At 54.0% G+C, this 26,101-nt stretch overlaps 9 protein-coding genes across 9 annotated transcripts; 6 read left to right on the top strand and 3 right to left on the bottom strand.

Annotated features, from left to right (window-relative positions):
• Positions 1 to 600: 600 nt before the first annotated feature.
• Positions 601 to 1,791, top strand: PV07_00954 (uncharacterized protein; the record flags this gene model as incomplete). The annotated part of the gene is made up of 3 exons (XM_016387446.1): positions 601 to 1,055; positions 1,121 to 1,704; positions 1,752 to 1,791. Coding segments are annotated over 3 exons (1,077 nt in total), but the record flags the coding sequence as incomplete, so codon positions are not given.
• Positions 1,792 to 4,134: 2,343 nt separating this feature from the next.
• On the top strand, positions 4,135 to 7,246 carry PV07_00953 (uncharacterized protein). Its single transcript, XM_016387445.1, has one exon. The coding sequence runs from the start codon at positions 4,491 to 4,493 to the stop codon at positions 7,023 to 7,025; it is 2,535 nt and encodes an 844-aa protein (XP_016254373.1). The 5' UTR covers positions 4,135 to 4,490; the 3' UTR covers positions 7,026 to 7,246.
• Positions 7,247 to 7,412: 166 nt separating this feature from the next.
• On the top strand, positions 7,413 to 8,953 carry PV07_00952 (uncharacterized protein). Its single transcript, XM_016387444.1, has 2 exons — positions 7,413 to 7,658; positions 7,769 to 8,953. Exon 2 carries the CDS (start codon positions 8,348 to 8,350, stop codon positions 8,726 to 8,728), a length of 381 nt encoding a protein of 126 aa, XP_016254372.1. The 5' UTR covers positions 7,413 to 7,658; positions 7,769 to 8,347; the 3' UTR covers positions 8,729 to 8,953.
• A 347-nt stretch (positions 8,954 to 9,300) lies between these two features.
• PV07_00951 (uncharacterized protein) lies at positions 9,301 to 10,002 on the top strand (the record flags this gene model as incomplete). Its single annotated transcript, XM_016387443.1, has 2 exons — positions 9,301 to 9,356; positions 9,408 to 10,002. 2 exons carry the CDS (start codon positions 9,301 to 9,303, stop codon positions 10,000 to 10,002), a joined length of 651 nt encoding a protein of 216 aa, XP_016254371.1.
• A 4,701-nt stretch (positions 10,003 to 14,703) lies between these two features.
• Positions 14,704 to 16,217, bottom strand: PV07_00950 (uncharacterized protein). Its single transcript, XM_016387442.1, has 2 exons — positions 16,013 to 16,217; positions 14,704 to 15,962 (listed from the first exon to the last, which is right to left on the bottom strand). Exons 1-2 carry the CDS (start codon positions 16,151 to 16,153, stop codon positions 15,144 to 15,146), a joined length of 960 nt encoding a protein of 319 aa, XP_016254370.1. The 5' UTR covers positions 16,154 to 16,217; the 3' UTR covers positions 14,704 to 15,143.
• Positions 16,218 to 16,351: 134 nt separating this feature from the next.
• PV07_00949 (uncharacterized protein) lies at positions 16,352 to 17,218 on the top strand. Its single transcript, XM_016387441.1, has 3 exons — positions 16,352 to 16,472; positions 16,564 to 16,850; positions 16,910 to 17,218. Exons 1-3 carry the CDS (start codon positions 16,470 to 16,472, stop codon positions 16,932 to 16,934), a joined length of 315 nt encoding a protein of 104 aa, XP_016254369.1. The 5' UTR covers positions 16,352 to 16,469; the 3' UTR covers positions 16,935 to 17,218.
• Positions 17,083 to 19,505, bottom strand: PV07_00948 (uncharacterized protein). Its single transcript, XM_016387440.1, has one exon. It carries the CDS (start codon positions 19,311 to 19,313, stop codon positions 17,232 to 17,234), a length of 2,082 nt encoding a protein of 693 aa, XP_016254368.1. The 5' UTR covers positions 19,314 to 19,505; the 3' UTR covers positions 17,083 to 17,231.
• A 1,146-nt stretch (positions 19,506 to 20,651) lies between these two features.
• On the top strand, positions 20,652 to 23,197 carry PV07_00947 (uncharacterized protein). Its single transcript, XM_016387439.1, has 9 exons — positions 20,652 to 20,896; positions 21,023 to 21,117; positions 21,170 to 21,179; positions 21,236 to 21,407; positions 21,456 to 21,566; positions 21,615 to 21,736; positions 21,795 to 22,201; positions 22,256 to 22,469; positions 22,536 to 23,197. Exons 1-9 carry the CDS (start codon positions 20,697 to 20,699, stop codon positions 22,966 to 22,968), a joined length of 1,764 nt encoding a protein of 587 aa, XP_016254367.1. The 5' UTR covers positions 20,652 to 20,696; the 3' UTR covers positions 22,969 to 23,197.
• Positions 23,198 to 23,453: 256 nt separating this feature from the next.
• On the bottom strand, positions 23,454 to 25,877 carry PV07_00946 (uncharacterized protein). The gene is made up of 2 exons (XM_016387438.1): positions 24,233 to 25,877; positions 23,454 to 24,131 (listed from the first exon to the last, which is right to left on the bottom strand). The coding sequence occupies exons 1-2, from the start codon at positions 25,574 to 25,576 to the stop codon at positions 23,574 to 23,576; spliced, it is 1,902 nt and encodes a 633-aa protein (XP_016254366.1). The 5' UTR covers positions 25,577 to 25,877; the 3' UTR covers positions 23,454 to 23,573.
• Positions 25,878 to 26,101: the final 224 nt, after the last annotated feature.

Raw genomic sequence — 26,101 nt, 5'->3', positions numbered from 1 at the left:
GATGGGGCAGACAAAAGTCAAAGCAGCCGATATTTCTACAGTTCCAAAACGGTCAACCATTAAGGGTTAATTCTGTACTGCGCCCCCTCAAAATCAGCAACAGTTTGTGTTGCAGATGTATATACCGTGGGTCATGTTGCAATCGTATGACCATGACTTGGAAGAGGGTGGTAGAGAGTGCGTTCCACTTGCGCCACTACGGTCGTCAGCTCCCGACATAAGAGGGCATTTAGATATATATATGCACCCTTCGAGAACCCGTCCATTCTGTGTCCACGGGGATAACCAAGTCTTCGGTAGAGAATGCTCACCTCCTGTCGCATGGATTTCATGTGCAAGCGGGAGAAGTCGCCGCGTGCTGATTGTTGCGTAGGGAGAGCTTGTCCGGTCCTCATTTTGCTCCGGTTTTGACTCGGATGATCAATCGTTAATTCGAGGACCTTAAGGTACAGTAAATGGACGGCATCAAGTCACGCAGGAGTCGACCAGTCAAAAGCCCGTGACCGCCTCATATCTCCCTCATATGGCTCTGCTGGCTCGGATCATATTCTCTGTGTCCCGTTTTCCTGATATTGTAATTTTGATCGTGCATTTTTTAAGATGGTGTACGATGTGGCTATCATCGGCGCGGGACCCTGTGGGCTGGCCGTGGCAGCGAGGTTGCGAGAAGCCACTCCCTCTGCGCTCTTCACCGACGACGAGCATGCCAGGTACTGGCGAAGGTTCAATCGGCGCGAGACTATTGAGAACGAACGCAGATTCCAGCGAAGGGGGGAAACCAACTTGGACCAGCGAAGCCACAAGTCCACCTCTGCCAAATCGATCATTGTGCTGGATGCGCTCTCCGACGAGTGGATGGCCGCATGGCAAGAGAGATTCCGCAGGTTGAAGATCGACCATCTTCGGAGTCCGCTGTTCTTCCACCCCGACCCCAGGGACAGAGACTCCCTTCTGGCCTTCTCGCATCTTCACGGCCGCACGGACGAGCTGCAGGAAATCCCCAACGTGGCTGGCAAGGAGATCAGCAAGCACCGAATCAAGAAGAAGCGTCAGAAGTGAGTACCGAGGATCCCTATGATGTGGTGCCAATGTGACTTGTGAGGAACTGACATATCTGAAGAAGGATCGCACAGCACCTCCGCATTGACGACCGAGACCGCATAGATTATTTCACGCCGTCGGCGGCGCTCTTCCGTGACTTTTGCGGCGACATTGTCGACCGATACGGGCTTCGGAGCCTGGTCATACGAGCAAAAGTCGCAAACGTCGAGTACGGCGACTTGGGCGGGTTGACCAGCACCGAAGGATTTACCTTGACCACCGACCAAGGAGCAATCTTCTCCCGAATCGTTGTCCTCGCGATCGGCCCTGGCAGCAAGCCTTGCATTCCCCTCGACAGCAAACTTCAGCGGCCAACGGAGCCCGGAAGCGTTTGCCACTGCTTCGATTCCGTGAGCGAACACTGCCTTCCAGAGCACGTTCTGCGAAAGATCGATCAAGGAGCACCAACCTCGGTCGTGGTGGTCGGTGGCGGACTTACGAGCGCTCAAATTGCTGACCTGATCCTTTGTTGCGGCGTCACCAAGGTGTGGTTGCTGGTCAGGGGAGACTATAAGCTCAAGCATTTTGACGTCGACCTAGAGTGGGTGTCAAAGGTGCGCAACCAACAAATGTCAGTGTTTTGGTCGGCAGACAGTGATGATGGTATGTCGACATTGAAATGAGAGAATCGGTCACTGATGTTTGGATAGAGCGCTTCGAGTTGCTCAAAGAAGCCCGAAACGGAGGTAGCATAACACCCAAGTTCGACAGGATTCTGAAACGGCACGTCTTGAATGGCCGGTTGTCCGTCTTGACTCACACTCGTATCGAAGACGGTCTGTGGTGCGCCGAAAGCCAGACATGGTCCATCAGGTTGACGCCTGGGCCTGAGAACGACCTGAGGTATATTGATCACGTTATATATGCTACCGGAGCGGCTCCGAACATTGAGAAAGTGTCCTTTCTGCAGCAAATGCTGGAGAAATACCCCGTCGGGTGTATCAACGGGCTACCTAGACTTAACAATGACCTGATGTGGCGCGACGACCTCCCGTTATTCTTGACCGGCGGTCTTGCAGGGCTGCGGCTTGGTCCAGGCGCCGCCAACCTAGCCGGGGCACGACAAGGAGCTGAAAGGATAGCTTGGAAGATCGAGGACCTCCTTGGTAAAGAGCAGAAGACGTTACCTGACGAACAAGGCTCGCTCTTCTCGAGGGTGGCCGGCAGGCAGCTTGCGGAGCGGGAGCGGCAAATGATGGCCGAGGAGAGGAGTGAATACACAGGAGGCTTTGCCAACCAATTTGAGGCCTTGACGTTGAATAGATGCAGCTAGGGCCAGGATTTTGTATTAGCGATGCCGTTCCATACGATGCTGGGGGTGTAGAACCATGAGAGCACGAGCACTCGGCGAGTTCAAACTCGGTATCGGAGTAGCCACATTCATCTTGTCTCGAGGCCGCTTTGGCACTCAAATACCTAGCCTGATAGGGGTACTAGCGTCTTGGCTGTTGTCAACAAGCTGTTACAGTATTGCTCTCCCAGAAGTGGGGCACAAGAAGTTCTCACTCGTAGCATTCGAGCATGTATGAGGCGTAAACATTTCAGCACAGTACACAAACAGATGTAACAGAAACGCAACGAATGTGCTCACCAAAGTGCCAAGCGAGGTCCACGAGGCTTGGGATGGCGGGCAGACCCCTGCAAGAATAGAATTGCACATGGGGATGGCCCAACTCAAACCCCGGACGGCAATTTCGTGCCCCGGCCGCACCACGTTTGGCACCGGCGCTGACAGCCTGATGGCACCGATGGCGCATGGACCATGGGATTGATGAGGGCTCGAGGCTGTAGCGGGGCTCTTGTTGAGGCTTGCAGTGGGCGTCTACAAGCCAGACGCCAGACGTTTCGAAGATTGACCGGAAGCATTTGTGGCTTCAGTGACATGAGAGATCGAGCCATGAGCACGGCCATGGACCAATCAGGTAGTGGCGCCCGCATGTTGGTGACCACCACTGTTAATGTGTGGCCTTCCTAGATCATTGGCAACAATTCTTTTTTGTACCGGAGGCCAATGTCAGTGGAAACACGGCGCAATTGATCTCCGTCCCCATCTCTTTACAAGTACAAGACATTAGCCGGGATCCTGGCACCGGATAGCGCACAAAGAAGTGGACTGTGTCTGAGAGACTCCGTCTTGGGAGTGGACCATGCATGCACACGGGCTTGACGGCTTTCTCGAGCCGGCGGGGCGGGCTAGAGGAGGAACAAGATCGCGAAAACAATCGTCCATAACTCGTCCTGGGTGGCTCGGCACTTCCAAAAAGGCACAATGGCCTTCAGAAGACATTGTGGTTGAAGGGATTCAGGTCGGGGTTTGGCCTCGGCGACGGCTGGCTTCTTGCTTTCCTTTCCACTGAGGACGCTTGGATATGGAAATGCTCGTGGGAAAGGCTCTTCCAAACCACGGAATATAGCCTTGCGCGAGAGAGCAGTTGGTGAGCCTAGGGAAGATTCCACCAATACTCGTCTTGTGGTGTGAGCTCTCGAGGCTCTAATCTTAGTGGTGGAGGAGTTGGCCAGCCCTGTCGGACGGTTTTCTGCAAGATAACAGCGTCACACCCAGTGAGGGTTTGTTCTGTTGCCTCCGCCTAGCCGATGTGCCAGGGCTTAAGCGATTGAGAATATCAAGGAACAACGCACCTCGTGCGTACGACGGGTAGACGGGGGTTGGCAGAAGGCTCGAGGGGTAATTATGGCATCATGACTTTGTGAGGAGAGAGACTCTTGGGGGTTTATCTCCCCGCCGGCAGTCTTGCCCTTCTGGTCACACATGCAAAATAATTAACTGCCGACTGGCTAGACACGGGCTCGAGGGCTTGCACCGCCTATCGGTGGCTTCTCCAGGGTGGCAGCAAGGGCGATAGGGGCCTGCGGGGAGGCATCTAGGAGGGGTTTAGCACACGCCGTGGGAGGGCACACTCTGCCCTACAGGCAGCTTGATTGGCCTTGGGGTCCCTCGCACCACCCGCTCCCGCACCACCTCCTCTCCAGTTTGCCCATTGTCCTTCCCACCTTCGACCTTCTACGCCTTCGACGCCTTCGATTCCATGCCGGCGTTGTCCTTCTCTGCATTGTAGATCTTTTCTTGGTGCAGCACACCTATTCCTCATGGGGGTCCGGCTGTCCTTGGATTCATGATCACCTTCCGCTTGCTGTGGTTTCCTGTTCCTTTCCTCGCTACTTTTGCTACAATCGCACGCATCGCCCTCATCTCATGACCTGGCCGATATATTCCCCGGAATGCGGACCTTGGGGAATTCGCCCGCTATTCGAATGAGGTTCAATTGAAAGTCCTCGAGCCTGCGCATGACGTCTTTTCATCCTCCGTCTCACCGCTCTGTCTCTCTGTCATCAGCTTATCCATCGAATCTGCGATCGCTGATAAAGTCATGTCAAGCTCCCAATTCACCGCGCAGCAGGACGCGGCGCCCGCGCCGGCGGATGGCAATACTGCAATCCCGCCACGAAAGAGGAGGAAACGCGCACCTGCTGCTGGTGCACCTGTGGACTGTTTCACCTGTACCAGTCGCAGTGTCAATTGCGACCGCCGGAGACCGTACTGTTCCCGATGCTTGGACGATGGCAAAGACTGTGCCGGCTACAAAACTCAATTGACCTGGGGAAATGGAGTGGCAAGTAGAGGCAAGCTGCGTGGCCTTTCACTGCCCATTGCTGGCACTCAGAAGCTCTCCGCGCCCACTTCACCACCCAGGCCAAAGAAGAGACCGTTGCCGCCGCCATCTCCGTCCCGGCTGCCTCAGCTACAACACATTCTGAATGCTGCCCCAGAAGCTCTCCCGGTTCCCCCTCCGGCTATGCGATCTCCAGAAGCCGCTGCCAACAATGCACCGTTCCACTTTGGGCTATCCCATCCTCCTCATATTCCACCCTCTTATCCCACGACGACTCGCTCATGGAGCCCACCGGCAGAACTTCCCGGCGTCAAAATAGCGCCGAGAGTCTCTTCATATCCAGCCCCGTCCTGGGCACCATCCGTTGTCCGCGGTGCTTCTATTGGTGCTGGGCTTAGACGACCTAGTGCTGCATACAGCGGGAGCGACCGAGTATCACCGATGTCTCATTCCCCCCCATCGCCCGAATCAGCATATTTCGGACGAGTCTTGAACCCCAACTCGACAGGTGTGCCGGTCACCTTGCCCCCGTATCCCGAATCGCCTCGAGTTACCTCCCCATTTGGTGGGTCATTTCCCGACACCGGGCAGTTTCCCATTTACCAGAGACAGGACGATTCCCCTTTCCGCAACGAGCCAGCTGCTCAGGCACTCCTGCCGCAAGAAATGGAACCATCCCAGGCCCAGAGCATCGACGAAGTGGTTGATGGAGAGGTTGAGGAAGTCCCTCGAGTCCCGTTTGAGAGTGAATGTGCCATTGTGGAAGATGATTTTGCGGTAGGCTTTCCCGAGTGGTCACTCCACGACTACAGTCTTTCGCTCTCGCCTTTTGCTGGTGTAACAGCTATTGGAGCAACGCCACGGATGCAGTACCTCATACAATACTACACCCAGGTCATTTCGCCTGTGATCGTAGCCTTTGACGGGCCTTCCAATCCATATCGAACACAAATTCTGAGGCTAGCGGGAAGGAGTGAAACTCTCCAACACGCGATAGCCGCATTGGCGGCGAGTAACCTGAGACAGCGGCGGGAAACAGGGCTATCTACGTGCAAGACAGATCCTGCGAGGCGGTCATCCATGGCCCATCTCACTCTCACGAAAGAGGAGTGGCAAGAGACGGGCTTGTTGACTCCGCAAGAGCAAGCGCGCGAAGAATCACTGCATAAAGGGATTGCCATCCAATCCCTCAACCTGCAGCTTGCTAACCCAGTCCAGCGAATGGACGACTCGATTCTGGCTACACTACTTATCTTGTGTCTATTCCATATTTGCGATTCTGGAGTTGCGAAGTTCCGCACACAGTTCGCCGGTGTCAAAAAACTCCTTTCCTTACGCAAGAATGATCCAGGGCTGAACACGAGGGAAGCCAAATGGTTTACTCGGATGTTTACGTGGTTTGATGCCATGACTGCCACGGTCAATGATCGCGAGGGACAGCTCCAGGGCTACCATCTCGATGTATCTGCCCTCTCCGATGAGGAGTGGGCATTGGAGAATCTTGCTGGGTGTGATGGGAATCTGTTCAAGATCATCGCTAAATTGGGCAGGCTGAACGTGTTGAGCCAAGGCAGATCTGTTGAAGAAAGTCCCGCTATTGTGTCTCGACCACTGCCCACAATGCCATCTGCATTACATTTTGATTACAGCAAATTTGATGGCAATGGCTGGACGCGGATTGCGGAGGACGACGAATTGTTCAACGACAAAGTAACCGAGTCCGATGTCAAAACGCAGTTCTGGCGAGAATGGAAGGAGATTCGACATGCCTTGTTGGCCTGGCAGCTGGATCCCTCGATATTCGACTGCCCGAACCCCGGAGCGCCCTATTTGACCGATGAGCAGCGTCTTGATCTCGGCAACATATCCGAGTCCTTCAGATATTCCGCGCTCTTATATACGGAGCGTCTAGCCCATCCGCAAGCCCCCAGTACGGACTCGGCCATCCGCGGGTGGGTACAAGAATGCCTGAAGTATATCAAAGCCGTCAGGTCGGACGTGTACCTCCTCTGGCCGTTGTTCATCACCGGCAGCGAGTGCGTCGATGACCTCGATCGTGAGGTGATCCGCCAGCGATGTCTGGACATCCAAAAGGACAGTGGATTTCTCAACAACAAGAGTTGCTTGGAGCTTTTGGAGAAGGTGTGGCGCAATTATGACGACAAGCGGAAACAGAATCTGGCTAGCAGCAAGAGCGTGGATTTCGATGGAGTTGCGGATGACGAAACCGGCTTCAGATTTACGACTATTATGAGAATGGAGAACAACCAGGGCGAGTATATTGTCGTCTGATCGGCGCGTATAGGTTTCGGAAGAGGTGAACAGGCTCACGGGGTGGGATGCGATTGACTGTGACATATGTACTGGAGAAGATCTCGGAGACTCTTGACGAAAGAATGATGGCGCTATTTGGTTATTGTACAGTAGGAAAAGTTTTTGAAGGCTTGATTGGTGGTTGTGAAATCCATAACTGATACCATTGTTGACACTGCAGACGAAATGCAATCTTTCCCAGCATCGAAACTGGGTTGAAGTCGTAAATTCATGTCAGAGAAGCATTCGCGGTCTCCATTCTCAAAATATGGAAGGCTGAGAGGTCTGAGTTCTGATTGGCTGGCATCAATTCGACGTAGATTTCTGGGACCGAGCCGCATGCACATCTACTTTCCAGCCTAGGAGGTGCCTGATTGCTACCTCATCATCTCACCTACAGATCGCAAACATGTCCAACCCTCCGTCCGGAACGTCGACGCCGCGCGCCTTCACCGCGCAGTCCGCCACGGCGGAAGACCTGCTGAAATCGCAAACCGTCGGCCTGGTGAACCTGGCGGACTTCCGCAAGAGAAGAGCCGATGTGTTAGAACTGAAAGAAAAGGAGGCAAGAGAAGCGGCGGGGTCGAGAACGAGGACGCCCGAGAGTGACGGGTAGGTTTATCACCCCTTCTTCCCCGGGAGAGTGGTCGCTTGCGCTGCTTGTTGAAGTTTCACGAGTTCTCTTCTACGACGGTCTGCGCGGGCGGGGCTAATTTGCAAAGCACAGTGCGGCGGCGACACGAAAGAACGACGAAGGTGGTCCTCCAAGTAAGAAGTTGAAGAAGAAGAAGACTGCGGCGAAGGGTTTATTATCGTTTGGAGGCGACGAAGACGAGGATGCGGAGGGCAGAAGTGCGGCCTCAACGCCAGCGCCGCGAAGCTTGAGAACATCGGCCGAACCGTCGCCTGAGCCATCCACGATCACTCGCAAATTGACCCCCAACCCCAACTCGACACTCCCTCCACCCCGTGCAATCACAAAAGCCGCACTGGCGGCGGACGCTTTGGAACGAGAAAGGCTCCGGAAGGAATTTCTCGAGATTCAAGAACGGGTCAAGGAGACGGAGATTGAGATCCCCTTTGTGTTCTACGAGGCTGGGGCGAATGTCCCCGGCGGGAGCGTGAAAGTGAAAAAGGGCGACCATGTGTGGTTGTTCCTGGAGAGGTGCAGAAAGGTCGGCGCAGAACTTGGTGTCTCCGGCTCTGGCTCAGGGTCTGGTGGTGGCCCGAGTGGTGCCGCGCAGAAGAAGAGCAGGGAGGACTCGAGAAAACAGTGGGCACGGGTGGGCGTGGATGACTTGATGCTTGTGAGGGGCGAAGTCATTGTGCCGCATCACTATGAGTTCTACTATTTCATTGCGAACAAGATCCCTGATCCGAGCAGGGAAGGCAAGTTGCTATTCGAGTACTCTGGAACAGCGGATATCAGAGAGTCTGGCTCGGTGGGACAAGATGTCGACGCCAGCGCACTGTTACGGGTGCCTGGAAAGAAGCAAGAGGCGTTAGAAGGGCATAATGACGACCCGACGCGGATGAAAGTGGTGGATCGACGGTGGTATGAGAGGAACAAACACATCTATCCGGCGAGTGTATGGAAAGAGTTCAAGGCTGGCAAGGAGTTTGAGGAGATCTCCAAGGGAGGCAGAAGGGATGCCCAAGGCAATGCCTTTTTCTTTGGCTGATATGGACACGACTCTGCGGCAGAGCGAAGCAAGGTAGAAATGGATCCGCCTGAATGAATGTCACACGGAAGATGAGGTGGTGTTTTGCGAGGCCATGGGGCAAGTGCGGACAGGCTGAGCCTCGTCGTCATCTCCATCGTCTCCCGGTTGTGCAAGCTGCCAACCTCCCGAATCGACACTGTGATTTCTCCTCCGCCCATTTCCACTCCACGGTTCAGCCAATTGTCATACCTTGTCTCCTTAAGCAAGGGCAATGGACCAACATCTGCGGTGCAACAGCCAACATGGGGGCAGTTGTCGAGCTGCTCTCACGGCGGAGGCAATTGTCACAACTTGCGCGCATGTCCTCCCTAGCCATTTAACTTCCCATCGTTACTCTAACCTGTCTCAGACACATCTTTTGCATACCCTGCGCCGAAAAGACTGGCTTATCCACGGCACCCCGGAACCAGCGTCGTTGTCCTGTCTGCAAAACAAACCTACCAAATCCCCACGACGCTGTCCGTAATCTGGTGAACCCCGCGGAGGACTTCAAGGCCAGCGTCCTCTGTGGCCTTGACCCCGCGACTATCATGGAATGTGCTCAGCGAGCGCTTTCTTTCTGGACATACCAAAATACTCAGGAACAGTGACGTGGAACGCATTGTCTGCCATGTGATCCATCTGACGAGAGTGACAGTGCGTATCAGCAACACATTGCCAGAAACCTGACCCAGAGGTACCACCAGCTGAATGCAGAAGTCGAGAGGATTGTGAATGATGCCGACACTCGAATCCAAGCTCTGGAGACACGTAATCAAGGTACGAATTGTAACTGGTATGATTGCGAAGAGCCTGCTAACCACCGCAAAGAACTCACTGGCGATCGACAGTCACTCGATCAAAAGTATGCCCAGCTTTTGGATCAGTATCAAGAAAAGAGCAAGAAGCAAGCACAAACCCAGAAGCTTTACGATACTCTTAAGCAGAAAGTCATGCTGGAGGAAATGGAACCACTTGCCGATAACGACGTAACCCAGACGTTACAATCCATCTCTGCCTTGCCTCAATCCGAGATGAGGCAGCCAGCAACGGACTCAAGACAAGCATTTCGTCCACCAGACCATCTCCAGATGGCAGAACGGCCAACTCCAAGATATAACCGGCTTCAAGAGGGTCCAGAACGACTCCATCCTCATCAGAGGTCCGGGAGCATTGTTAGTGGAAGGAGCGAGCAGAGAGGCATGCTGCCACCGGAGAGGCTGCGGATGTTGAGGATTCGTACGAAGCCCTGAATCACGATCTGCTTGTGCTGACCTGTCGTAGCAAACATGGTGGCCACTTCAGGAACACCCTTGCAACGAACAGCCTCGCCAGCTCAGCCTCGTCCAGGAGTCAACCAATCCGGTATTCCAGCAACAGGTTCACATTCTCCGCTTCCAGATAGCCATCACCTGCTGGGATCATCTCGTCACCAGCACAACCACTCGAGTAAAGTTGCCAATGCCACCCTGAGCTACAGTGCAATTAGTTCAGGCATGAAAGTGGGCCGAGCAGGGACATCTGGATCAATAGACTTGGGCCCGAGGTTCAACAAGTATGCTGGTAGGTCTGATCTTCCTCGTTGTACATTAGAAACTGACGCAACGTGGACAAAATCATACATGCGCCGCGACGGAGTGCAGATCATGCAGGTTTGGTTGCACCGTACTCAGCTGGCTATGCCTGAGTTTACACGAGGTTTAAGATATGACCAAGGCATGCAAGTCATGCGAACTTCTCCTGAGAAGATGTCGAAGCAGTCCTCTCCATAGAACAGGTGGCTTTTGGTCATGCATCTCACCTCCGCCTAGGTCTCTCAACTCCATCGGTTCCTCGGTCTATCTCTTCAGTGACATCCATCGGTTTCACGATTGTTCGACAGCATACATTTGAAGCCCTTTCGTCCATCGCACCTTTCCCGACTGTTCTCGCCAAGTGGTAAGTCTCATTCGACGAGGAAATCGTGCCCTGCGATCGAGCAAAGCGATCGAGAGTTTCAGAATCATCCGGCGGCTATCCTTATTCTCTTTGGGCCATCAGATCACCTCTAGAAGCGCCTCTATCATCTCGATGAGGCGACGGATGAAGTTCTCAAGATGAATCTGATCAACATGAAGAGCCTACCTTCTCATCAGTTTGTCTCATCTGGAGCCAAGGCTAAGGAATCCTGAGTCCCTGAGTCTGAAACAGCGCAGAAGCCAAGATGGAACGGCTTCAAGTCATTTTCACCAACCCAATTTTGTTATCATCGTTCGTCCGGAACTTCGACAGGAAAGGCTACCTCTGGCTCGCAGAACTCGCAGCTACCGTCCCTGACGTCGAGCCATGGCTTGACTGGGATCCGCTGACTCAACCCTGGCCCTCAGGCATTCTAATCTACCGTTCGGCTTCAAGGATCTGCGAGTCCGGTCCCAAATTTTGCGACCGCAAATGCCACGACTGGCGCCTTTAGAACGTGAATGGGACGAGCTCGAAGATGCAATGAGTCGGGAAAGATGTGATTTATCAGAGCAAACTCAGAGCCTACCACCAGAAGCCGGTCCCAACCCTCAAGGAGAGTCAGAGAGAAGGTCTCTGGAATTCTTCGAATGCATTGGCCACCGGCTGACGGTCGGAGATGTTCCCTGGCCAATATCGCAGAATAGCCCACACGATTGCAACTTACGATGGAGATTGATTCCCTTTCGAGCGACTCGGTACGAGCTGTTCTACGGTTTTTGCAAAACGTCATATTTTGTTCTGAATCCATGCTGGTGGATTTGTACGGGCTACACGGCCCTGGGCTTATGGTCTGCTAGACATGTGCTCTCAACGTCTAGGACTCGCTCAATATTTGCATGTGGAACCATGGACGAATGGTTCCGCTCTGTCGAGATTGCTCTGAGAATGCTTTGCCGGAACTTTACAAATTCGAGGCAGCTAAGAGCATGCCGTCCATAGCGGTAAACATACCCAGCTTAGACAATACCGATAGGTGTTTTAAATGTAATTATTATGAGGCCGTTGGTGACGAGAGAACTGACACAAGGCGCTGGAAGGCGGGCTTCGAGTTGTTATCCAACACAACCTCATCCATCTACAAAGGCACGAGGCGGTCCATGACAAGCGTGCTCCATCAACGTGGTAGGCCAAGTAGACAAATCAATGTATTGGTAGAAAGAAATCTGTTCTTGTGGCTTGGCTTTTTGGGATGTTTGGTGTTAGAATGGCGTTGAAGATGATAGCGCCATGCCTTCCTCTTAGACGGAGGGGGGCTGCGCGAGATTGATCGGTCCTTTCAACCTGTTCCGCGGATCGTAGTGCTTCTTCAACACGAGGAGTTTCGGGAGATGCTCGGCGAAGACCTGTCGGTATAACAACGAGGGACCGCAGAACGGTCATATGGAGGTTAGCAGACGGATGGACACCAAATGGCTTTTACTCGGCGTTCAGATATCCAGTGAAACAACGCGGGCGGAAAATGAATTAGACAACTCACGTCTTTCAGGTCATGGTACTCCTCCAGCGCGTTCGGGGCGTATCGCACCCCCTGCTGGCCATCTCGTCCGAGGATCACGCCCGGTGCCTCGAGACAGAGTCGTCGCGCTGTGGCGAGTTCGTCTTCAACATCGTCGTCACCGCTAGCACCTCCACCGGCTTTCTCTGTGCCTTGGCCTCTAGGCCTAATTCCAGTCTCAATCTCAGTACTGGTTTCAGTCGCATCGCACCCGGCCGCGCAGATGATGGTGTTCTTCATCCCCCTTGGGCGCGGCCAGGCCGACGCTCCCGAGGCGGCGCCGCTCGCCGGGTCCCGCGTGCACAGGCACTCGAAGACGAGTTGGACGCTGTTGGCGACCGAGCCGCCGGCCGCGCCGACGCGGTCGAACCAGTTCACCGCGTTGAGGACGGTGTCTTCCGTCAGGGTCGTCACCGTCAGGGGCTGCCAGAACGTGTTGAACCGGCCTTTGAGGGCGGTGACTTGTTCTGCGGACCCGGGTCACCCAGCACACCGGAACGGGTGCACGGGCGCGGCATCGGTTAGCTCTTGCTATTTCTTCATTCTCGTGTGTCTTTCCGTTTGGGGGGGACTGTGGTCTGTCTGGTTGGGTGCTCTGGAGAAGACAGACAGTTCCGTGGGGAGTCCTGCTCCTGGTTTGGGCTTGGGATTGGGATTGGGCTTGACCTTGTGAGAAAGCATCATAAACGTACCATGCATCTGCGAGACGCCCCGCAGGTTGGTGACCCGGGTCATGTCCACCGCGCCGGGGATCTCGAGCGCCCACTGAAACCCGCCCGCGGACCTTGCGTGCTGCGGCCCCAGCGCGTCGAAGGCCTGCACGATCAGCAGATCCTCCGGGACGGCGCTGCCCATCATGTGCGCCGCCTGCTCCTTCCTCACCACGTACAGATCCATCGAGACTTGCGGTGGTGGTGGCGGCGGTGGTGCCGAGAGAGTCTGCGACGGGCGCGTCTCGTTCATGGCTGCGACGCCCTTGGCGACGAGAGGCAGCTGGCCGCGCGGGATGATGATGGGCCCTGCGTAAATGTCCTGAGGGCACGGGTAGGCGCGCAGTTTGAACGTGGTGACCACGCAGAAACTCGCCCCGGCGCCGCGCAACGCCCACAGCAGGTCCGGCTCCTGCGAGGCCCACAGGATCGTGCCGTCCATCTTGACCACCTCGGCGTCGAGCATGTTGTCCGGGTCGGAGGTGTTGCCGTGCTGCCGGGCGAGCCACGAGAAGCCCCCGGAGAGGATGCTCCCTCCGATCCCCAAGGCTGGGGTTCGTGCAGCGATCACTATTTCTCACGAGATGGGCGGAAAGGACAGTCAGCATTGCTGGCACCATCGTGGAAAATGGAAGGGTTGGAAGGTTCGAAATGTACCGTGACGGTCGGGAGCGACCTTCTCCATCTTGTCGTAGTAATCCCTCCACAGCTGTCCCGCGCCCAACGTCACAATCTCCTTCTCACCATCATACTCGAATTCGTCAAACGACTCCATGCTGATGACCACGTCCCGGGCTGAGGCCGAGCCGTACCCGGAGCTGCGCACTGCCATGTCCAGGTCCGTGGTCGACAGGTATCGTAGGACTCTTGAGAGCGATTGCGTTGAGCTCGGGCGGACGACGAGGCGTGGATGGAGGTTCTTCTGCGCCGCCCATGTCGACGTTTGTGCTGCGTAGAGCTCTGACGACGGCAGTATGACTTCTGACTCGGAGAGCAGCGAGCGGAGGTGGTCCAGCTGCTCGTCTAGAGGGTCGGTCATTGTCGGTGGTTTCGGTGTCTCACACAGAGACAGAGGGTGTGGATAGAAGAAGTATCGAGTTGAGTGAGGTAGGTCCCAGACACGAGCTCTGCTGCTCTCTCTTTAACCCTTTTACCATATTCTTCTGCGGGAGCGCGAAAAGGGCCTGAAAGGAGCTGACATCGTAGACATACCGGGACGAAACCTTGAGCTTATGATTACAGGGAATTTAACTCTTACCAGTAAGGTCGTGATCGTTTTGATCCATGTGGTTGCGCAGTAGCAGATCTGCGGCATCACAGATATGTCGTCCAACCAAGGTCCGCGAGAGGACGGGCGTCAACATACGAGGCGATCATCAGCCTAGACAAGCAGCGTTACGTATTTGAAAGGGGCAACTTGGATAGATTTGGGGTGATGTTCCTTGCGGTAAGGCATCTCGAGTTGTCTCCATCGGGGGCCTCGTCGCACTCCCGCTTTCCGTAGACTTGGTGCCTTTGCCTCGCGCAACAAATCATATAATGGCCGGCCCAGTCAGCTTACCCACCAACGAACAGTCGACTATGCGTGATGGATAAGCCAATTCAGAGGCCATACCGCCTCCTGCGGCTGCGATACGCCGACAGGCAGGTACCCGTACACGATGTGGGTGGTTGTAGCTTGGCCAGCCTTGGAGGGGCGCAAGGCTGAAATTGTTCAGGAGTCGAGCATATATTACAAACACCAAAACGTAAGCCAATGCAATGAATTTAACATGAAGTCGATTGTGTGTGTGTACGTGCATGATTGCGTCCTGCTTCTGTTACAGTGAGCCAAATAAGACCAAGCAAGATGGTTCAGGTGAGCTGCTCCCGCCGTCGTCCTCTGGCGGTAGGTAGTAATGCCCTGTGGTTGAACTTGCTTCAACATGTCCACCAGACTCTGTTAGAATTTCATCTCATTGCTCGGTTGAGCCGTCGCGCCCTATATGAGATGCCCTCAAGCTGTTGAGGCAAGTCGTTGAAGTCACTGGCACTCACGAGCAAAGCGAAATGTGGAATTTCGGTGCCGCAGGTTCAAAGCCTTCCGTCAATTTTGGCCATGATAGAGCCGGAAGCGGTCAGGCTCGTTGGCCGAGACAGCAAGTTGTGATCAGTAATGGACGGGCGAGTCCGGATGACGAAACTGTCTCTACCAATTTCTCCTCCCACCTTTTCCTCTTCCGCGGCCACCAAAGCCACCGCCGCCGCCGCCTCCCCCTTGATCAAACCCTCCTCCTCCACCCCCTGCAAACGAAGCAGAGGGACCAGTGGGCGGCTGGGGTTGTCCCATCATGGCCGCTCCTCCGCCTGCCATGAACTGCATAAACTGAGCAGGGTCCATCGTTGTCGGATCCAGACCCTGAGACGTCATTGCAGCGAACATTTGCTGCATTTGTGCGTCATTGGGCATTGCCATTTGTGACATATCAGCTGCCGGTGCACCTGGCATCGCAGGCACCCCTGGCATGCCACCTCCAGGGATACCTTCTACAAACGCTTTCATTTGTTCTGCTTGTTGTGTGATCTCTTTCACTTCTTTTGGCATCTGCTCTTGCTTGAGGCAGTAAGATGCCCACGTAAATTCATCAAATCCGTAGTTGAAGTAGTCCGTTATATCTGCCCCGGGCTTGCGCCAGGGCTTTGACGATTCCGAGGGGAAATCAACATCGAAGTCGGTGGACATGATGGGCTTGCCAGTGGCGGGGTGTACGGGGTTACCGTTCGGATCGATCTTGGACGTGTGTCGCGCTGGATAGTCGGTGCCAGGACGATCATTCGGAGGTTGCGATCCGCCTCGTACATCTGCGGGTGTGCCTGCTTTCATTGCTGGCGTCGGTGTTGATGATGATTTCCGCACATCTGCACCAGCTGGTCCGAGTCCAGGAAGCCTCTTTGTCTGAGAACCTGGTCCAGAGCCTGGCTCTGGCTTGGGCTCATCCTTGACGTCGATGATAAAATCGACATCATCCTGGTAAACAGTCAGTTCCTCGCAATCTCCTTTTGAGGCGCATTTCATACATCATCGTCTTCTTCCTCCTCGACTTCCTCGCCTTCCTCTTCACCGTCGTCGGCGTCCTCCATCTTCACCTCACCTTGGTGTTTCTGGCCGTTCGACTCATCGTGATCCGGATAGATATCGTCTTCGTCCGAGTCCATCATCTTGACAGCCCGAGTAATGCTCACTGAAAGTGGGGGAAAGGGATGTGCTGGAGGCTGGTATTTGGCGACGAGGTAAACCAGCGCAGATTGTTTGCCATGTTTGCTTTGTTTGCGATGCAGCTTGGAAAGTTTGCGGCGTTTCCTGTCCAATCATTATCGGAGCTCATCCGAGGAAAGTCTAACGAGCGGATGGTTCGAGAAAAAGTCCCCGGGACCTCTTGAAAAGTGATCATCTGTTTACTGACCTTTGCGTGCATCTATTCCTCCTACACCAAGTCCATCCAGTTTCCCGCTGAATCTCTCCAATCAAGTCAAGATGGTAAGTCATTTTCCCCTCAACAGAAGCTTCGGGAGGCGCCGTCGCACCGCAATCGCTCGCAATTCAGTCGATTGACAAACACCTCGCGCAGACTACCGCACTCAAGAGCATCCGATCCCTTGTCCCTCTTCTCGACCGCGTTCTAGTGCAGCGAATCAAGGCTGAGTCGCGGACAGCTGCTGGTATCTACCTCCCGGAAAGCAGCGTCAAGGAGTTGAACGAAGCAAAGGTGCTAGCCGTCGGACCCGGTGGATTCGACAAAGATGGCAAGAGAATGGCAATGAGCGTCCAGGAGGGTGACAAGGTTTTGATCCCTCAGTATGGTGGAAGCCCGGTGAAAGTGGGAGAGGAGGAGTACCATCTGTTCCGGGATCATGAGTATGTCTCAAATGTCACAGGTTTGGCCAAGAGGAAAATCATATGCTAACGGTGTGAAGGCTTCTCGCAAAGATCAACGAATAAACGCGCCTGCGATACCTCCCCGTTTCCGAGTCCTGCTCCTGAGACAAGTACAAATCGCTGCTCGACGAGCATCGAAAGCATGGACTCATCATCTGTACACCATGTATCATCATCGCAGTACTCCTGCGTGTCAACACCAAGCTTGCGACCGTGCGAAATGGGGCAGTGCTGAAGAAAATTTCCAATTCCAGCATGAGCAAAAAGCGCCGGGAGTCTGTTGTGCATCTTTGCATATACCTTGTGTAGATTTGATGGAGTACCAATCTATTTGCCTTCTCCGCTCACCCTGCACCGTTCTCATGTAGCACCCCTTGTTCGTGACTTGGACCGGCTCTTCTCCCTACTCCCTGCGGACCCCCCAGTGTTGCCTCCTGGCTTTGCAGTGCTCGGAAGATCCCTGACCTCCAGTTCGCGGCCAATGACCTCTCTAAAATCTAGACCCGAATCCCCTAACATCTCCCTCTCATGCTGCCACACCACATCCATACATTCTCGCCACAACTTCCCTTGCTTCTCAATAGCACTCAACTGCCTCACTAGCAGCGTATTGAATGTCTCCAAATGCATATCGGCCCATTTGACACAAGCGCTGATGGTCAATGGTGAAAAGGCAGCTTGATATATAAGCACAGTGTTCTTCACGATAGTGAAGTAGACGTAAGAGATGGAGAAGACATAGCGATGCAAATCACCTTCAAAAACGCATTGGCGGGCTCGTTTGATGAGCGTTTCACTCCGGGCGTTGAGGTAGGCTTCTCTTGCGCGATCCTCAAATCCGAGGCGGATGAGGTAGCTGACCTTGCGTTTCGTAGCTTCCATGAAAGATGGCGTCTCGACCAGCTCTCGACTGAGCACCGTGGCGAGCTTGCCCGCGCGCTCATCTACCTTGACGCTGATTAGTTCTTGCGCGACCGAATTGCCCTTTAAGCTCTTGGCAATCTTGCGTAGTTTTTCAACTTTTTCGACGGCTTCGTCGAATCGTTGTAGGGAGATTTCAATGTCCAGGTCATCTATCTGTCCCTCGACCCAGCGGAAATTCTGTTGCCGGCCATCGACTTCGATGAGGATGTCGGGTTTCTCCTTGGAGGAGTTGAGGCTTTCGATGATTTCGGTGTTTTTTGCCGACGCTGGATCGCGAGCCGCAAAGTAGTTTAGGCTTTCGGTTTGAAGTGGATTGCTTTGCTCTTCCTGTGTTTTGGCGGCCTTCCGGACGTCCTCAGTAGCCTTTCTGAGCGCCATCAAAAGACCGTTTTTGGCCTTTTCGTCACGTTTCTCGTGTCGGTAGGTGAGCGACCGACCACCAGATCGGATTGTCAGTGCAGAGGCAATGACCTTTTCCTCAGCTGGTGTCGTGGTCCCGCCATTCGCCACACTGGCGGACATGTCGATGATTTCAATGTCCTGGAGTGGCCAGCACTCCTCGGCGACCAATTTGGTCGGGGCAGGACCCTGTTGAGGTGCGTTCGGGTCTACCCGCTTGCGTTTCTTAGATGCAACAAGAAGATGGTCGTTTAGAAGGACGATGTGAACCGGCCGTTTTGGTTTCCAAGTGGCCGAATCCAGCTCGATCCAGTTGCCTGTCTCTGCGACAATATGGCGGCCAGGTGTAGCCGGTAAAAACTTTTGGGATTTCTCGATATTCTTCCACAGGGTTTGTAGTTGGATGTTCCACATGTGCTCCAAATTCGCGACCGACGTCCTGTTTGTATTTCTCCTGGACAGAGAAGTCCCATTGGCCTCGGGCGACAGAGGAGTGCTTGCAGATGCTGCATTCCCAGTTCCCAGAGTGCCAGTCAGCTCGGACATGAGGCCCTGTAGAATGCCCATCTCGGCCTTCAACTTTTCCGCCTCTTTGCTGATCTTGATGAACTGTGTTCTGTTCTGATAGACGCTCCGCTGCAGCTCCTGAGAGTTGCGGTTCTTGAGCCGCTGCAAATTGTTCTGGTATTCTTGGATATCTTGTTCGGAGGCATTGGCGAGGAGATCAGTGACGTATCGTTCGTGCTGAAGGTTTGGGTCTCGGAGGACGTCGTTGTCAACGACAAGCGGGCGAGAGGTCGATCCTGCCCCTGGCCGACGCGGAGAAGCGCCTCCAGAGCGACGCTTGAGGGTACCGGACCCCGGGAGAGCGGGAACAGCGGGAGTGCTGAGGTTACTGAAGTCGGGGAGCTGATTATATCTTGTTGAATATCGACGTTTGACCAGATCAGATGTCTCAGTCGGGGCATTACGGTCTCGCGGTACAGTCAGGGTGTTCCCGGCCTTGTTCTGAGACGGAAGCCCTGGTCTGCCGATGCCGGGCCCAGAGGCATTTTGCGGTGCACTGATGGTTGGGCGGTCTTTGCGTTTCTTCCGCAAGGTCAGACCTCTTGGGTCCATGGCAGCGACTCGACCAGAGAAGTACGGAGGAGAAGCGTGGTAGAAGGAGAGTGGCCCAACGCCCGTCACCGTGGACAGAATACGCTCAAAGCTCACCCGGTGTGAGAAGATGGTCGCGCAGGCTATTATTGTTTGATTCGCTGCGCTGTGGTTGGGAATTGACAAGCAACACGTAAGGTGTCGTGGTTGTAGCCTGCAGTCTCAGGAACAAGGTAGATTGGCGCCGAGCGTCTCACGCTGCTTTCTCCATAGTACGTACCAGGTAACTTTCAGCACTCGCCTTAATTACAGAGGATTACGATTAAGCTTAATTTGTCTTGGACTTTAACATCACCATCATCATCTGCTCCGTCTTCTTATGATCCTTTGATTCTCCTCTTGTTAGCGCTTTGCTCTCACGTCTTTATATGGTATCTACGAATAGAGACCTAGGTGAATCAGCAAGGTCCTAACTGCCCATGGTTACGATCTATCGGTGGGTCATTTCTTCTCCTCGTATAACCGGAGTGCAATCCTTATCATGGGCCAGGAGTACTCCGTACAAGGGCTTCTTGCTACAAACTACCACCTTGACTTTGGACCTTATTCGTCAAGCTCTGTAGATTGTTTACTACCTTGGCACGATACCTCAGATATTCGAGACCAATCACCCTCCTTGGTACGCTGCCCGGCTTATCAGCCACTTCTGGGGCCACGGCCATGTTCCTTAGCCCCCCTTGATTCGGGTGTCAGGTGACCAGGCTCGAAGTCACCTCAGCCTTACCCACATCTGCCCTCCTCGCTCCCCACTGGCTTACCTGCACCTTACACATGTGCACCTCTGCTTCGAGAAACAGCAACTCGACGCGCTCAGCTGCATGAGACGCACCTTTGTTGCATCCGTGAGCAAGCTACGGCATGGCCACTGCACGATTAACTCGGATGGACGGTACCTTCCGTATCAACATTAGCGCCACACTAGAAGGCGTTAACCATATCTCGCAACTCCAAGCAAGCACCCCGGCATCTGATACCACCCTCGCGAGATAGCACCCAGTAAGACATGCCTTCTAGAAGAGCGATTTCTTGTGAGAGTGCATATGCCCAATCACTTGGACAGCAATCTCGCCAAAGAAAGATCGGGGTCCAATGCTAAAAATGAGGCTAAGTTACCTGCCTTGACCACATCCAGCACCTTAAAATCCTCGCCCATTCGCCCGTCGTGAACGCCTATCTCGAGATCGCCAAAACGAGGTAGAGCTTGACGTGCTTATCAGCATACAAGCCTCCATGCTTGTCGTGCTTTATCTTGCGCGGCCCAGCCCTCTCGACTGACCTCGTCTCACTTCCATTCTTTCTCTTTGATTTTCACCTTGCAACGCGCTCTTCCCCCCAACTTCCAAGATGAGCGAACGTCGAGAAAGTCTCAGCCTGCAGGACCCAGAGAAGCTGGCCAAGTCCGATGCGGTCGAGCCGGCCAGTTTGGCCGACCACCTGCATGGCCGCCAATTCAGTGTCGACGCCGCCGATGTTGCCATTGTTGAGACCGATCAGGGCAAGCTGCACCGGAATCTGCAAGGCAGACACATGCAGATGATTGCCATGTAAGTCTGCTTGATTGGGGAGAATTCTCCCTTCATCGCTACGCCGTGGTGTTGGCTACTACCAACACATGAATGCTTTTCTCGTCTGAAGACTTGTACTAATTCATTTGCTGACCTTTCGCTCAGTGGTGGTGCCATCGGTGCTGGTCTCTTTATTGGAAGCGGTGGTGCTTTCCAAACTGGAGGCCCTGCCGCCGTTCTCATCGGCTTCATGATCATCGGTGAGTGCGAAACAAGCCAAATCAAACTGACCAGTCTAATGCTTCAAAACAGGTTTCATGGTGTACGCTTCATGAAAGTCCTACTCTGACGTGAAAACATTCTGACTATCTTGTTCAGTTATCTCATGATGCAAGCGCTTTGCGAATTGGCTGTCATGTACCCCATCAACGGAGCATTTACCATGTACATCTGCAGATTCATTGACCCTTCGTGGGGATTTGCCTGTGGTTGGCAATACGGCATTGGTTGGCTCACGGTGCTTCCATTCGAAATTTCCGCAGCTTGCAATGTAAGAATGATCCTGGCCATCCTGCATCACAGCTGACGCCATAGCAAGATCATCCACTATTGGACAAGTGTAGAGAACGTGAATGATTGCGCTTGGATCATCCCGTTACTTTTCGCTCTGACCGTCATCCAATACTTCGGAGTCAGGGGCTATGGAGAGGTAAGTGACCATCTATCGGTCATCAGTACTGGCTGCTGACCAGATTAGGTCGAGTTTATCCTCAGCGCAATGAAAGTCACTGCCTGCATTGGATTTATCATCCTGGGAATCATCATCGACTGTGGAGGTGTCCCGACCGATCATCGAGGCTACATCGGAGCCAGATACTGGTATGGCTATGTTCAAGGAGCTTCTCACACAATCACTGACCGGGCCACCTCGTTATAGGCATTCTCCATGGAGTGCTTTCCTCAATGGCTTCCACGGTTTCTGTACCGTCTTTGTCACGGCCTCCTTTGCTTTTGGCGGCACCGAACTTACTGGACTTGCGGCTGCCGAGGCCAAAAATCCTAGGAAGGAAATTCCCAGGGCTTCGCGACAAGTCGTGTGGCGTATTTGCATCTTTTACGTCGTCAATCTCTTCCTCGTCGGCCTTATTGTCCCTGCAGACAGTCCGCTCTACAGCGGTCCGGGAGCCGAAAGTCGACATTCCCCCTTTGTGATTGCTATCGAACTAGCAGGCATCAAAGCACTCCCCTCGATATTCAACGCCATGATTCTGATTTCTGTCATGAGTGTTGCCAACTCCTGTACATTTGCCTCTACTCGAACTTTCCAGGCGTTGGCTCAACATGGTAAGAAATTTGATGTCGAGGGCTTATCAGATCAACACTGACCACTTGCAACAGGTATGGGACCCAAGCTCTTCGCATACGTCGATAAGAAGGGCCGCCCTGTCGTCGTCACCATCCTTCAACTCCTTTTCGGTTGTTTGGCGTTCCTCAACCTGGACAAGAATGGAGGTGGTAACGTCTTCAACTGGCTCCTGGCCTTGTCCGGTCTCTCTTCGTTCTTCATTTTCGGCAGCATCGCTATTGCGCACATCCGCTTCCGGGCCGCATGGTAAGTCGTCCTTCCGTTTCTTCGCATTCTTTTGTCCTCGCCCACCAAAATTGACGTTTCACACAGGAAACATCAAGGCCACAGCTTGGATGAAATCCCCTTTAAAGCCGCTTTCGGCATCTACGGCTCTTACGTCTGCGCCGTCCTGAATTTCGTCTGCTTGGCCGCCCAGTTCTACGTCGCCCTGTACCCGGTCGGCGGGCCCAATCTCAACGCCACCATCTTCTTCCAGGACTATCTTGCCGGCCCCTTCCTTCTCGCCCTGTACCTGGGCTGGAAGCTCTGGTCTTGGTTCATGCAAAAGGAGCATCGCCCGCTCTATGTCAAAATCAAGGACATCGACATCTACACGGGAATGCGCGAGGGACAGGTCGAACTCATTTCCGGGCCTGGCGTCTCGGACCAACAGCGCCGGGAGAGTATCATGGAACTCCAAGAGGAGCAGAAGAAGAAGGGAGCCCTGGACTGGGCAAAGGCTGCGGTCCACTCTGTCTTCTGATCGGGTCCGAGGAAACAAAGTCTCTACCAGCTGCCAGCCGCCGAAACACCCGAAATTGCCACTGTGAATGTAGTTCTCTCAAATCGAGTCGGATGGAGCGTTCAAGGCTCGTGATAAGGACGGGGGGGGTTTTTTTTGGATATGCCAGAAAAGAAGTGGTCCAGAGACAGAGACGGGAACCAACAGGGAGAGGGAGAAAGGCGGAAAAAAGGAGCCATTCAGAATGTCGTCAAACTGCATCCTTGTATATTCACAAAGCTTACTCTAGGCTAGCATACGAATTGCATTACCTCGAATAATCGCCCAAGATATGGAACTCTTTTCCCGGAATGATATCCATACGTGACTAAGACTTATGCTCCTTCCCTGGGATGTGCCATGCCGGCCCTTTAAATGTGACCCCGGACAGGTGCATTGTAAGCCACGTCCGCAGAACGTATGATCAGGGCTTTTGCCAAGAGGCTGGGATAGTATGCACAATAGTTGGGCGGATCCCGCACGTGGGGACGTGATTGTTTCCGCGCGTCGTCCATGTGCAAGCGGTAGCTTCTGATCATCCACGCTTCCTCGAAACCGACACGTCCAGGGCCCGGATCGCACCTGGTTCAGAAGTTCCATCCCCCCGACCACCCCTCCTGCTGGGGCATCGTGCGGGTGTTCATGAAGTCGACCAGGTCGAAGAAACTCTTCTTGTACCGCCTCTCCTGCGTGGTCCTGTTGACGGTCTGCAGGCCAAAGTGCGCGGTGTAGTCGCCAAACTCCCAGTTGTCGGCGAAGCTCCACGCGAAGGCGCCCGCGACGTGCACGCCGTCCTCCCAGATGGACTTGAGCACCTCGGTCATGTACGAGAGGTAGTAGACGGAGCGGGGCATGTCGAAGAGCTGGTCGCTCAGGGCGGTCTGGTCGTCCTCGCCAAAGACGGGGAAGCCGAACTCGGTGATGACGATGGGCGTGTGGAACGTGTTGTACAGGTACGACAGGTACAGGCGCAGGTAGCGCGGCGTGATGTAGACGTACGACTGCGAGCGGTAGCCGATGTCCCAGCCCGTCGTTGTCAGGGTGCTCTGGTTCACGCAGTACGGGAAGTATGTGCTGGACATGTTGCCGCAGCATTCGTGGATCGAGTCGGTCGAGTTGGCGACTGGTGGGGAGACGACGGTGGCCTTTCGGTCAGGTCTAATTAGCCTGCTTCTGGTCATACCGACACGTTTGATGGGCAGACCACCAGAAAGAATGGTTGTTGTGGATTGAGAACGAGACTCACCGTGTATGGGTCAATACCAAGAAAATCGGCAGTGCCGTTGATATAGCTCAAATCCTCTGGGGTAAGCGGCACATAATCGGGGACTGTGTCTTTGTAGCTGTCTGGATAGTCTTGGCCCAGAAATATCGGGTTGCAGAACATCCCCAGTTGGAACGAGTTGAAGTGGTCCGCAGCGTAGACGTCGTTCGGATTGGCAGGATCGCGGGGCACGCCAAAGTTGTCGTTGAACTTGAGCGATATTTTGCCAGTCCCGTTGATCGATTCTTTGTAGAAGTGATAAACTTGCGCGTGGGCTTTGAGCACATGGTCGACCGAGAGGCCATTGAAGGAGTAGATGAAAGGCTCGTTGAAGGTGAACCAGATGGGCACGCGGTCGGCGTACTGTGTCATAACAATCTTCGCGTAGTTGACGTAGGCGTCGACAAACGTCTCGTTCTGATACCCACCGTTTGAATAGCCTATCACCGGTTTCGCTTGAGCCGCCGACAGGTTGGCGGCAAAGAACTGCGCCGGAGTGTCGAAATGTAGAATGGTGACCGCAGGGATCATGCCCTTCTCAAGCACAAAATCGATCATGTCAGAGTAGTGGTCGAGACCCTGCTGATTGACGGGGGTTCCAGGTAGGGCAAAAGGCAGGATTCGACTCCATGCAAGACTGAAAGAATAGTACTTGACGCCCATCGAGGCTAGCCTTTCTATTTCTTGCTTGTAATAGTAATAGTTTTCGTTTGTGACATAGTCCTTTGGTCGATCATCCTGAATCAAAATGTCCATGAGCGAAGGGGCTTTGCCTTCGTCAGCGGTTGCTCCTTCGATTTGAGCAGCGGACCCTGCAACGCCAAACTGAAAATCGGCCGGGAAGTAATAGCAGTCCGTCGGTCCGAAGTAGTCTGAAGGTGGCAGTACGAGCTCGCTTGTGGGGATGGGAGTTGGCGAGACGGTTGTGCTGAAGACTGACGTCTCTGTGAAGTTGGGAGGATTGGCCATCTTCCACAGTGCGGTCCACGCCGCATCTCCGTAGGGATTGTCCGTATCCGTAGCGGAGACTGTAGCGTTAGGATCCCATTTGCCCCACGTTGTGAACGACAGCGACGAGATGAGGCTTGTCAGCGATGCGGCGGGTGGCGCATACGTCGTGGTAGGGCCCGGCTGTACTGATGTGGCAGTCCGTACTGTCTCTGTCATGGAATACGCAAACGCAGAGTATGGTGAGTACGTGGGCTGTGAGTAGGATGGCGTGGCCGTGCATTGAGGTCTTGCTGATATGCCTGACACCGGGATGTAGTATTGTTGCGCCGTGGCTGCACCCAGCCCAAACAGCAAGAGAGCTATCCAGGATGCCATATTGGACGTGGAGGAGGTTGGGGACTTGCTTCACACATTCTCGGATTCATTGTGGACGGTAACGGCATTTGTATCTGCCCGGTGGGCGTGTTGCTGCACTGGAGATGGCGGTCGCTGTCGATCATGATGGATACTTCGAACAGATTGCCGCACAAGTGTAACCCTCTCCGCATATATCTTCGGGCTCTGAGCCGGATTTCTGTCGACTAGAGACTGCGACGTCGTCATGTCCTCCACCCGAATCAGGACAGAGGTCGCAGCGGCCTCTACCCCGCGTTCCGAGCTCTCGCTTCGAAAATCCCCATGTAGCAAAGATGGTCGTGGGTTGCCGAGAGATCGAAAACAGCTCCCGGCGTCAAGTGTCTTGGAAGATCAAGCCCAGTTGTCGGGAGAACGAGCACCGACGCTGGAGAACGGTGTGGCTTGTCGTTCGTCCACGGTGATTTGAGCTTTGTTCTGCTGTTCTGCTGCTCCGCTTTGACGAGATTGGCTATCGTGGTGTGCTCTGAGGGAATGATTTCTGGA

This window comes from Cladophialophora immunda (genome assembly GCF_000835495.1).
Source record: "Cladophialophora immunda strain CBS 83496 unplaced genomic scaffold supercont1.1, whole genome shotgun sequence".
NCBI classification, from domain to species: Eukaryota; Fungi; Ascomycota; class Eurotiomycetes; order Chaetothyriales; family Herpotrichiellaceae; genus Cladophialophora; species Cladophialophora immunda.
This window is presented reverse-complemented; position numbering and strand designations above follow the sequence as displayed.